The sequence below is a fragment of the Leopardus geoffroyi genome, chromosome C1, assembly GCF_018350155.1.
Source record: "Leopardus geoffroyi isolate Oge1 chromosome C1, O.geoffroyi_Oge1_pat1.0, whole genome shotgun sequence".
Classification (NCBI taxonomy): Eukaryota; Metazoa; Chordata; class Mammalia; order Carnivora; family Felidae; genus Leopardus; species Leopardus geoffroyi.
The window spans coordinates 57,996,440-58,010,039 of record NC_059328.1 but is presented as its reverse complement, the minus strand read 5'-3'; the positions used below and the strand labels follow the sequence as shown (position 1 = coordinate 58,010,039).

General features: G+C 34.9%; 1 protein-coding gene across 12 annotated transcripts in view; it reads right to left on the bottom strand.

Moving 5' to 3' along the window:
- The window catches only part of LRRC7 (leucine rich repeat containing 7), a 552,029-nt gene that overhangs the window by 129,253 nt on the left and 409,176 nt on the right, over positions 1-13,600 (bottom strand). For all 12 annotated transcript variants that reach the window (XR_006712370.1, XR_006712369.1, XR_006712368.1 and 9 more), the window contains one exon: positions 9,488-9,560. Coding sequence is in view for 9 of the 12 variants with exons in the window: in XM_045477806.1 (XP_045333762.1) it covers positions 9,488-9,560 (73 nt within the window). In the remaining 3 variants the exon portion in view is untranslated. The remainder of the gene's footprint in view (positions 1-9,487; positions 9,561-13,600) is intronic.

Sequence of the window (13,600 nt, the reverse complement as noted above, 5' to 3'; positions counted from 1 at the left end):
ACCCAAATGTAAAATTCTATTTAAAAGTATTGTTTTAAGTGAACGTATCTATAACCCATGAGTAGAAAATAGCTTTGCCATTGAAGAAGACCACTAAAAAAAGATTCTATATGTGTTGCTTGGGTGGCTGAGTTGGTTAAGTGTCTGACTCGATTTTGGCTCAGGTCATGATTTCGTGGTTCATGGGATTGACCCCCTGTCGGGTTCAATTCTGACAGCACAGAGCCTGCTTAGGATCTCTCTCTTTCTCTACCCTTCCTCTGCTTGCATGTACGCTCTCTTTCTCTCAATATAATACATAAATAAACTAAAAAAAAAAAAAGATTCTATATGCTTCAAGATAGGATACTGAAAGATTTTTTAACCAACAAAAAAGTAGAAACATTTCATTTATGCTGCATTTAGAATTTGGCGACAGCCCATAAATGGTCACAATCCTAAAATATTAGGACAGGGAGTGAAGGAGAAACTAGGCAGTAGAGGACAATGGCTCTTAAATGGAAATCATTGCTGGTTTTGTCCCTTAACTGGAATCTTATACAATCATAAATGAAATTCCATTTGATCATTTCTCTGTACTTTTCTCAATAACTTTTAGTTTTTCTGTAAGGATAACTCGACCACTTCAGGAAATACATTATAATCTTTTTCTTTTGTGTCTTAAATTTCTCTCTCTAGTTCCTTAGACTTTTCAACCAAATACTATGATTCTAAAAGCTTATCTTTGAGGACTCTGCTAAAAAGCATAGAATAATTTCAAACACTGCTTTTCTTTTCTTTTCTTTCTTTTCTTTTTTAATGTTTTTCTTTATTTTTTTGAGAGAGAGAGAGAAACAGAGTGTGAATAGGGCGGGGCAGAAACAGAGGGAGACATAGAATCGGAAGCAGGCTCCAGGCTCTGAGCTGTCAGCACAGAGGCCCATGCAGGGCTCAAACCCATGAACGGCAAGACCATGACCTGAGTGGAAGTTGGACGCTTAACCGACTGAGCCACCCAGGCACCCCTAAAACACTGCTTTTCTTTTTTTTTTTTTTTTAATTTTTTTTTTTCAACGTTTATTTATTTTTGGGACAGAGAGAGACAGAGCATGAACGGGGGAGGGGCAGAGAGAGAGGGAGACACAGAATCGGAAACAGGCTCCAGGCTCTGAGCCGTCAGCCCAGAGCCTGAGGCGGGGCTCGAACTCCCGGACCGCGAGATCGTGACCTGGCTGAAGTCGGACGCTTAACCGACTGCGCCACCCAGGCACCCCTAAAACACTGCTTTTCTTGAGAGTATATTTTATAAGTTCAAATATGTATGTCATGGACTGAATGTTTTTGTCCCATTTCCCAAATCATATTTTAAAGTCTTAACCTCCAGTGTGATAGTGTTTAGATGTGAGCCTTTGGGAAGTAAATCAGAGTTAGATGATGTCTTTGAGGATGGGGCCCTCATAATGGGATCGGTGCCCTTATAAGAAGAGATGCTAGAGAACCAGCCTCTCTCCCTCTTTCTCTGTTTTTCTTTTTGTGCATCACAAAGAAAAGGTTGTGTGAGCACACTGAAAGACGGTAGCTGCTTGTAAGCCAAAAGAGGAGACCTCAAAATGAAACCTATCTTGCCAACACTTTGATTCTGGACTTCCCAGCCTCCAGAACTGTGATACATAAATTTATGTCGTTTAAGCCACCTAGTCTGTGATATTTTATTATGGTAGCCTGAGAGACTACGACAATATATTATTATATTTGCAAATCAGTATAAAACATTTTTCTAAGAACTTGATGTTATCATGTTATTAATCATCACACAAATGAACATAAACAGCAGTAAATAAATGTCTTTTTGATTATTACTATTAAAGCCTATTATAATTTATTGAAGGCTATCTAACAACCTCTGAGATGTCTCACAACAACCTCTGAGATGAATTATTATTTCCATTTCTCAGATGAAACAATTGCAGTTCTGAGATGTGAAGTGACACGTCCAAGGTCAATTAGTTTAATCAGTGGAGAAGCCAGGATTGGAATCTGTCTAGTTCCAAGGCTTGCAAACATGCCCCTCTGCCATACTGCTTAGGTACAATGAAGGAGATTAAATATTCTCAAAACATGATCTCAGACCTTAAGGAGCCTATATTCCAGTTGGTAGGACGTGGCAAAATAATGGAAAAGTTTAAATCATGATACAAAAGATAAATAAAGAACTTATATAACAAATGAAAAAATATCACAAGTTAAGAGTGTTCTCTACCTTATATATATAGTTCCCAAAACTTATCTGTCCATGAAACTTATCTTTGTGTCATACCTATTAAAATTCCCAATAATAACTGTTTTGAGTAACATAATTCAGAAAATGCTGGTCTACTTTGTAGGTGTACTAGAGCTTTTGATTTAGAAGAGGAAGCTGTAGCAGTCTGGGTGGGCAGAAGAAATAAGAATTAAGCTGTAAAAACAGTAAACGTATTTCTTGAATCCAAAACCCGGAAATGCAAATTAAATAAGTCAGTAATTTTTTACTTTATCAAACTATTTTTTGAAAACATTTATTGAATATGTGCACTTTCTATTTATTAATACATTTAATCCTCACAACATTCTTATGAGGTAGGCATTATTATTATGATTTCTATTTATAAGGAGGAATCTAAGGCTTTGTTGCCCAATAACGAATCAAAGAGCCTGGTTTTGAACCCAGAAGGTCTGGCTCCAGAACCAAAGCTATCAACACTATGGTAAACTTCCTCTCTAAGGCAGCTTCATTTTAAACTGGCACTTCAGGTAATTCTGATGCAGGCACTACAGATTCAGGTTTGAGAAGATAGTTAGCTGATAACTGTAAGCTGAATCTAGATAGTTGTTCTCAAACTTTAGCATATCATAATCCCCTAAAGGTCTTGTTTACACAGAGATTGAGGGCGCAACGCCCAAAGTTTCTCATTCTGTAGACCTGGGTTTGTCTCAGAATGTGCATTTCTAACAAATTCCCAGTTGAGGCTGATACTGCTGACCAGACAACCACATGTTGAAAACCACCAGTTTAGACCATGTAAAAACTTGAATATTTATGTAAATGGATTTCAGTTTCATCCAGTGAAGTGTGCATGTGTATGTGTGTGTGTGTGTGTGTGTGTGTTTTGTCTTTAATTAAAAAAAAATTTTTTAACATTTATTTATTTTTGAGACAGAGAGAGAGCAAGAGTGGGGGAGGGGCAGAGAGAGAGAGAGAGACACAGAATCTGAAACAGGCTCCAGGCTCTGAGCTGTCAGCACAGAGCCCGATGTGGGGAACAAATTCACAGACCATGAGATCATGACCTGAGCTGAAGTCAGATGCTCAACTGACTGAGCTACCCAGGTGCCCCTGTCTTTAATTTTTTGACTAGAATAACATTACATAATGGAAAAGTCAAGAACTACAGAGTATTTGATAAAATCAAGTCTCCTTATTTTTCTCTATTCACCAGCTCCCGCATTCTCCTCCCCAAACTGGTGTACATTTCTAGTTTCTTATGTATCCGTCTATGAAACAGGAAAACAGAAGGAAGAATGTTTTTAGTGTTCAGGTACCTAGAATAAAGCTCACTTATTTTCTTGTGATAACAGTATAGTAAATAGACTACTGGAATTTACTATCTGGGGTATTGATATCATAAGCTAAACATCGGGATCAAAGAACTAGAGAATTTTAGATGCAGGTAGAAATTATAAGTGAGGAAACTAAGCCACAGAAAGGTTAAATAACTTGTCCAAGTTCACACAGTAAGTGGCATAGCCAATATTCACATCCATGATGTTTGATTCCACAGGCAGTGCTCCTTGCACTATCCCTTAGGAATCTGAGGCCCATCAAGAAGAAAGGTCTTACTCAGCTTTGCTAAGTTACATAGATTGTCTGGTTTCTAGTCCAGAAATATTTGTTTGACCATACACTGTGAGGGAATGACATTTTAAAATTTCCACTCACATTTTTGAGTTTTTATTGCTTTTTTTTAATTGTTAAAAATGTTTATTGATTTTTGAGAGAGAGAGAGAGAGCGCACACAAATGGGGGAAGGGCAGAGAGAGAAGGAGACACAGAATCTGAAGCAGGCTCCAGGCTCTGAGCTGTCAGCACAGAGCCTGACACGGAGCTCAAACCCACAAACTGTGAGATCATGACCTGAGCCAAAGTTGGAAGCTCAGCCAACTGAGCCACCAAGGCACCCCAACTTTTTATGACTTTTGACCAAGACAATGGAGCTAAGAAAGAGAGGGCTTAGTATGCAGTTTTTCTTACTATGGAAAATCCTTTGCCTCTACAGCAGTGTGACCCATTAAATTACCAAATACTATGAAATGTAGGATACAATTATCATATATAGTATTAAGAGGCATCATAGGTCAATTGACAGCTTAGCTATGAAATCTATTGACTTCTCTCAGCCTCAGTCTCTAACTGTTGATGGGAAGATAATAATATACATAGAATAGTGTTAATGGGGACTTTAACTAAATAAGAATTGGGGTAAAGCACAAAACATGGTATCTGGTGCCATGTGAGTAAAAAAAAAGTTATTTATTATTATTTTCATTGTATATTTGACTCTTCGAGTGGCTGGAACTCCTAGGTACAATTTAATGCTGGACAACAAAAATAATCAATTTTACAAGTCATTTCACACAAAAGTCATGGAATCTTTTTCAACTGTGAAAAATGTTGAAAAATTAATTCTTCCAGCACTTTTTACTAGTTGGACTATTAAAAATGACCAAAGAGGAGCACTTAGGTGGCTCAGTTGGCTGAGTGTCCAACTCTCGATTTCAGTTCAGGTCGTGATCCCAGGGTCGTGGGACTGAGCCCCATGTCAGGTCCACCTGCACTGGGCATGGAGCCTGCTTGAGATTCTCACTCTCTCTCCGTGTGCCCTTTCCCCCACTAGCATGCTTTCTCCCTCTCTAAAATAAAAATAAAAATGAACAAAGATAAGTCTAACATATTGAAACACTCTAAGTGTAGAATGAGATTAACACTACAGCTGGTCATAACATTTCCAGGATTTTGGAGAGTTCTAGGTAGAATGTTTAATAATAAACTGCTGACTATTCTTTTCACAAAACACTTTTTGCATGTGATCTGGGATGCCATTAAATAACATCATAATCAAATTTCACCTCTAGCCTTTGCACTGAACCTCTGATGTATCAATTCTGAATTCCCTAAGAAAAATAAAACTATTATTATTATTGCTATTATTATTTTTACTTCATACAGATTGCTTATTAAAGTATATTATAAAATTTTAGATATATATTTTTTGCCATACATGCAAATTCAAATTATATATATGCAAGTGCTACATTGAAGTGAGAATATAAGTTAGAAAATGGTCTTGTAATTTTACTATACAAACCATGATGTGATATAAAACAGATACCTTCAAACTTGTTGGTCTTCATAGTCTTAAAAATTATTGATAACCCTAAAAACTTGCGTTTATATTTTTTATATCTATTGGTATCTACTATATAATAAATTAAAACAAGAATTTTAAAAATAATTATTATGTAAAATAATAATAAACCTATAACATGTTAAGATAAATAACATATTTTTATTCAAAGTAATGATATTTTTCTAAACAAAAACATTTAGTGAAAAAGGTAACATTGTTTTTATTTTTCCAAATCTCTTCAATGTTGGGTTTAATAGATGATATTAGATTCTCCTATCTGCTTATGTATTCAATTTGTTGTGATATATTGTTTTGACTGAATTGTGCATAAAAATATCCAGCCTCACACACATGCATAGTTGGAAAAGGGAGGAGTATTTCAATAGTCTTTTTGGATAATTGTGATTATTCTTTGATACTACACCAAAACTCGCCAAGTGGCTGTTTTTTAAGGGATAACTGCAATGTAGAATCTGAAACTATATCAATGAACTTTTCTTATTCCTCATACCAATACATTAAAATCAACTGGCCTATTCTGCATTTTGAATGGGTCTTTTACTCATGCCTGATCTTGTAACTCATGCGTTGGTTATTTGGAAAGCGTTGCTTCACTGAGTTGCACAGGTTTTCCAGATGTTGACACATTTCATAATACACTATCAACAAATTATGTTAATTTATATCATACTAGTCTTATCAGAAAAGCCTATAAGTATTGGGAAGCTGTCAAGCTCACAGTGGCAGATAGGAATTTTCCAAAATTCCAATTTTTGCTTGACAGCTCAAATTTTATTGTCAGTCACAAATTCTGTCAGTTGTTTTCCTTGAAGTGATGAGCTCATTTTGTTCATTTTTGACAAAATGTCTGGCAAAAACCCAAGTTTAAATAACCAGTTTGTCAGTCATTCTCCTTTTTGTTGAAGACTATGTCTTAGGTTCACAGCAAAAGTGAATAGGAGGTATAGAGATTTCCCACACACTTCCCAGTGGCTTCTTTTTGTTTGTTTGTTTTTTCACCTTTTTTTTTCAGTCCATGTCTCTAATACTTTCCTTTTATTTTCCTTGAAACAATAATCAAATTAAGATAATGACACTTAAAATAACTAAAAAAAATGAGCTTCTATGATAAAATTCTTAACCTTTATCCCTCTAAACCAGTAATCAACTTCTGAGTTAAATAGGCCCATTTATCTTTGATGAATATTTTTTCATACCTTCAAAGGCAAATAATTATTAATTTTTAAAAATTAAAATGCTTAAAAGAAGACTAAGTATGGAAATAACCTAGCATCCAAATTCACAGCTAATCTAGCATCCGAATTCACACCAAATTTACACCAAAAGTTGCATACTAAAAAAGCAACTTTTCTTTGTGTATTTTTAGATTATCCACCCTTTTTAATTTGTCTTCACAGAGCTAGGGTAATTAATTTATATATTTATATAAAATTATGTGAACATGAGTGGTAAAATATCAAGCATGATCTTGGTAGGCGTAAATGGATTTGAATTCAGTTTCTCCTGAGTATTGACCTAAAGAAGAAAATTAGTGCCTAAGAATATAATTATATAGGAAGAGTTGTTTTTTTTTTTTAAGCATCAGGCTGATAAAGAGGATTACTTTTGTGTACCCCAAAGGAAAGTTAATTTCTCTCTATATTGGAGACAATGTGAATAAATGCAGAGAGAAATATATTGCATGGTATTAACATTAAAATATTAAAAATAGATGAGATTTTTAAAAATAGCTGAAATTTTCACTACTTTCTAAAGTTTGGATATTGGTATTTGAATTTAGTCAAATTGTTCTACTCTTGGATTTTCCATATCCATTTTCCATATCCATTTTCCATTTCAGTGGTTACTTGCCAACTTGGGGTGAAGAGGCGAGAGAGAGAGAAAAGGGGACAAGAAACGTTTGGGATTGAAGAATATGTTTATCATCTTGATTGTGGTGATGGTTTCATGGCTTTCGATCTATGTCAAAACCCATCATATTGTAGATTTTAAATATGTGCAGTTTATTACATGTCAATTACACACATTAAATATTACTTAAAAAAATTAATGTTTAGTTTTTTGAGAGAGAGAGAGATCAAACAGGGGAGGGGCAGAGAGAGAGGGAGAGACAGGCTGGAGCAGGCTCTAGGCTTTGAGTTGTCAGCACAGAGCCTGATGTAGGGCTTGAACTTACAAGCCATGAGTTCATGACCTGAACTGAAGTCAGGTGCTTAACTGACTGAGCCACCCAGGTGCCCCAAATCTCACTTTAAAAAATGGCCACTCTTCCCTCACTCCCCAAATACACCCAAATCTGTTAAATTATGGATTTCTGTAATTCTTCATACTGATGTGTGAGGCAAGATTCCTATACAATGAACTTACATAATTTTAGAATGAAGAGAGCCTATCAATTCCTCACTTCACACAAGTTATAAACAAAAGCACTTTCAGCGAAACATTGATAACAATACATATTTCTTAAAGAATCGTGAACCAAATGTTAATGGCAACATAAAATTAGGAAGAGATTGCTCTCAAATAAATGGAATATATTTTACCCTTAAAAGGCAATTATGAGGTCATCATCTTGAAGCTTTCAAAAATGCAAGCTAATAGAGACTATAATGCTAGATGAAATAAGTCAGAAAAAGACAAATACCATATGATTTCACTTGTGTGGAATTTAAGAAGCAAGAAAAAAAAAGCAAGCAAAGGAAAAAAGAGAGAGAGAGAGACAGAGAGACAGAGAAACTAAGAACCAGATTCTTAACTATAGAGAACACACTGATGGTAACCAGAGGGTAGAAGGGTGGGGAGATGGCTGAAATAGGTGATGGGGATTTAAAGAGCGCATTTGTGTGATGATTGCTGGGAGATGTATGGAATTGCTGAATCACTATATTGTACACCTGAAACGAATATAGCACTGTATGTCAACTATACTGGAATTGAAATAAAAACTGAATTAAAAAATTCAAGAATAACCACATTAAAATTTGTAATAAAAATTTAAGAGAAATGCAATATAATTTACTACAAACTATAAAAATTCAATTGAACAAGCTCTGCACTTCCATTTGATTATTTAGTATTTCATATTTATTTTTTCTTTCTTTATATTTTCTTTCAAATTTTTATTTAAAATCTAAGTGTTGAATCACTAAATTCTACTCCTGAGGTAGAATATTGTTCTAGATTTTAGTGATTCATCACTTACTTATAACACCCGGTGCTCAACACAAGTGCCTTCCTTAATACCCATCACCCATTAGTATTTAATATTTAATGCTAGCATTGAAATAATAAAATTGGCATATGCCATTTAAAAAATGCATGTTAAACAGGTGTCTATCTCTTTAGCTTCTAAAAATACATTGAACTTCTATAAATATCAATTGGTAATACAACTTTATTATATTATTATAAGTAACCTTTACAGTATTATTATATGGCACTATTGCTATAAAACAATTACTAATATAATATATAAATCATTTAGGGGCGCCTGGGTGACGCAGTCGGTTAAGCGTCCGACTTCAGCCAGGTCACGATCTCGCGGTCTGTGAGTTCGAGCCCCGCGTCAGGCTCTGGGCTGATGGCTCAGAGCCTGGAGCCTGTTTCCGATTCTGTGTCTCCCTCTCTCTCTGCCCCTCCCCCGTTCATGCTCTGTCTCTCTCTGTCCCAAAAATAAATAAACGTTGAAAAAAAAATTTAAATCATTTATAGTGTAATGGTAATATAGACTACAGAGTTTATACAAATTGATTTGATTTTGTAAGACATATCCAAGTGAATTTAGAGCTTCTACTCAGTCAAAAACATCAAGCTAATAGTATCTGGGAAATTATAGGCAATAACATAATTGAAGATCTAGGTAATCCCTTTGCTTAAGAAAAAGTCATAGTTATTTCTTGTGATATTATATAGTTAAATGTCAATGCAATGTTCACATATAAAAGTAAATTAAGATAGTAGAAAATGTTTTGAAGTAAAAAATCTAACATATCGTTTTGTTTCTGGCTTAGAGGGGCTGACTGGTATGAAACTTTGGCACTTACTTTCCGATTGTATTGGGTAGTATTGTAAGTTGATTGTCATCTACTTTGAGAGTAGTTAGTTTTTTCAAAAGACCTAAAACAGAGAAGAAGTTTTATTAATACATAAGAACAGATCTCTAACAGAAAATACAATATGAAAGAAAAGGAATCACTTGTGAGGAATATTTGTCATGCCAATAGGCTGCACTCTGTTCATATAAACCTACAAATAAACCTACAAATTTGCATGTGCTCTAGTTTTGACTGTCCAGTTGCAAAAACTTTACCTACATCAGTGGGAGTTCAAGTACATCAAAGCAGACAAATAAACAAAATATAAGGCTCCATAGAAACTTAAGTTGACAGCAATACTACCACATTTCCCTTATCTATTTTGCTGCAAATGGACCAGATGAAAAATTTTAAGCCAGCTGTGATTTAATGTATAATTAATTCATAAGCACTAAAAAATAACATTTTTTATTTGTGATACAAATTAAAAACAAATCTGAATTAAGCCTAATGATCAACAAATGGGCACTGAGGTATTGTGATGCAGTGATTATAATTACGGACTTGGAAAATTACAACATATGACCTCATACTCTTTTTGTTACCATAAATCCTTGAACTTGGATCAGCAGAAAGTACACAAACTTGCAATTTTAATATATCGAGTAGAAGTGGCCAAGAATTGAAGTTTCAACTATTTATATTTCACTGTCAGATTTATGCCTTCCATACCCTTTCTGCCTACTCTATTCCCAGGGTTCTAAGGAGTAATAGCCACAGAGTAATTGAAGTACAGCTTCCTTTACCCAGCCATAATTTAATCTTTGGTATCAATATGGCTTAAATAGCCAAAGTCCAAGGGCAAAGCATGGTTAATTTTTGTTTTACATTGGAAATATGCATATAAGCTGTAGGCTACTTGTTTTGCAGAAAACTAGTTTTGATGGATATGGTAGGTTCCATGGTAAAATGTGTTTGGGAATTACTAAATTAAACAACATTAAACATATTTCTTAAATGAAGTTTTCCTAGGAGCTTTTAATATATTAATGTAGCAATGTGACTCTCCAAAGTTATTGCAGAATGCGTGTAAGTGTGCAGGGTCTTGTTCAGCTAGTGTTTGATGAATGTGCTTTGAAAAGCATCGCTGTAGATCATGCCCATCCACCCCAAATATTCTGAGGATTCCTTAAAAGCATAAAGTCAGAATATATTTGAAATAAAAACCAGTTATTACACTTAAAATTGGAGTACCCTCAGTTACATATTCTGTAGAAGCACTCAGAATCTCTAGTGAAGAGAAAGGGTCTCACTGTCAAACTGCTGTGAGAAAATATCTACAAAATATAAAAACTTAATACATCAGCTTGTGCCCCCAGGATACACTGCTGAAGATAGCAGCACCTGGGAAAGACGACAATTCTCACTGGGGTAATTTGTCTCTGAAGTTTGCACACCCACTGCCATATTTATCTGTGTTTAAAGGGTGAGTGAATCACTTCAGCTTCTCTAGTGTGTATGTAAAAAATGTCAACCTTGGAAATATGAAAGAACTCCTAAGCTTGTTCATCAACTGTGAAAAGAAAACAGGGGACGATGAATTACAGCTAAATTTTTTATGACTTGGTAGCCCTAATCAAACGACTGCACCTGCCCACCAATGGAGCTAGAAGGTGGTTGACAGTCTCCACATCACTTGACTGGGTCATAAGAAGTTTTGAGCTGGGTCACAAATGGCTGTGCAAACACCATGAAGCCAGGTTGCAAGGTATCCTTTAAGAAAATGACAGTACTTAAGTCTAAAAGTAGTGGTGAAAAAATCTTAAAGCATGTTAGGGACTAAAACCAAAAGGTTGATGCAACAAAGTTTTTTGAAGAATGGAGTAGAGGCTCTGACAGCTGATAGAAGCTTCTGCAGCTTTAAAGGTGGAAGCAAGTTAGGTCTCTTTGCTTAGTTCCATGTCTGTGGATTTAAAGGAATCTCACTCATTTGTGATGTGGCAACTTTGTCACTCACATATTCTATCTAAGAGGATGCTCTTTGGACAGATTCTGGAGCTTCTATAGGAATATGGTTGTCTGTAGAGCAGAAATAGAGCATCAACCTTACCTTCATTGCTCATGACTTCCTCAGGCAGATAATTTCTTTACTGCATTTCTATATCATATCTTCTTGGGCTTTCTTCTTCTACTCTACAGGAATCAAAGGCATTCTATCTTGTTCCTTCCCTCTATTTGGGTTTTTCCCTAATTCCCCACCTCTTTATCCTACACTCCCAACTAAGAAGTATTGAAGAGAAAGAAAGAGGAGGCCTTTTACTATGGTTTTAACTACTTATATATAAATATATAATAAGCAGCAATGTTTTAAACATTAATATGATTTGTTATCAAAATAGCTAATATTTACACGACAGTTACAGATATGTAATAAAACTTTGAAAAACCAAATAGCTGTGTGCTCATCAAATCTGAGATTATAATAATTATCATATTATTATAATAGCTAATACAAGCACTTACTATGTGCCAGTTACTATCCTAAGCAATTCTATATATATGAATTCACTTATTGCTGAAAATAATCCCATGATGCAGGTACTACTACTGCCCCACTTAATAGATGAAGAAACTGAGCGCAGAGAGATTAAGTAGCTGGTCTAAGATCACAAAGCTAGTAAGATAGAAAAGCCAGAATTTGAACTCAGGTAACTTGACTATGAAGTCTGTGTCCTTAACCATTAAGTAAAAAAGATAAATTATTTTGGAAAGTAAAAAAAAAATTAATTAAAGCTCTCTCTAGAGGAGCAAAAGAGCCCCCTTCATTTTCCCTGGAACCAGACAAGGAAAGGGATTCAGCATGCAGGGGTTGTTGAGTAAATCACTCCATTCAAATACCTCATGGCTGTAGAACTAAAATAGATGTGAAGGAAATAAAGATTTTAATTTTAGTTGCTATTTTCCTTTATTGGTACTATGGAATTTCTTATCTTTTGTTCTTTTAAATGTTGGTAGCCCAATAATGTCAAAATAAAAAAGACAAGATGCAATTTCCCATCAGAATCAATCCCAATCAGAATCTATGAATTCTTTTAGGGCCTGAGGACATAGCTCTCAGTCTCCTATCTCAGATACTTCTCTTGATCAAGAAGGGGATTTTTGGAGGGAAGTCAGCTATTGTACGTGTATAATCAGGGACCCTGGCAACTCTGCAGATGCATAAATGTAATCTTCCCTGAAAGGTCAATAGAGTTTAAAGATCTTGTCTGAGGCGTAAGCTACTATAACAAAGTTACTTTCCTAATTTGAGAACCATTCAGATTCTTAATTAAGGTATTAAAATACATAGTATCACCTGTCTATCCTAGTTGGCTTTATGTCAGCCAAGTATCCAATCTGATGTTTTCTATCACCTATCCATGCTGTCTTCCCCAGACCAGAAAGCTACTTTCCTGGTCTTCTTTCTTAAAGGAAGATATTTTAAACAAATAATTATATCATCTTTTGTTCTATTATGTGCCATTTTTATTTCCAGGATTTCTAATTTTTTAAAAAAACCACCTATTCTTAGTAAGAGTTCTTATTTTTGTTTTATTAGTTATTATTTTTATGAATGTCATTCTAACTTTTGTGTATTTGACAATCTACACATACTTAAAAATCATTTTTTACATTTCTTGGTGACTTCGGTTTCTCCTGGGTAAATTTTCCTATTTGTTTGAGTTTTTGGTTGTGGTTATAACATTAGTTTTCCTTTAAAATTTTCATTTGCATGCTCATTTGTGAAAGTGAATGTTTTCTCTTTACCGATGCTCACCCCTCCCTGCCTGATAGTTTTGTAGTTACCTCTCCTGACTCCCAAGTTTCTGGAGTGGGAGTATAAGGCATGTATTTTGACTAGGTGGTTATCTTGACTAGATGATCATCGCTGTCATCTTAATTAAAGGATGCTGTTTTAAACCATTACACTTCCTCACTTTCTACAACATAAAAGAGTATTTTCTAAACTTATTTAATTATAAGTTTCATCTAGGATGTTTAATAAAAACAAATTAGAGGGCCTACCACAAACTTACTGAATCAGAATTTTCAGAGAAACAGCCTGGAAATGTGTAAGTGCCT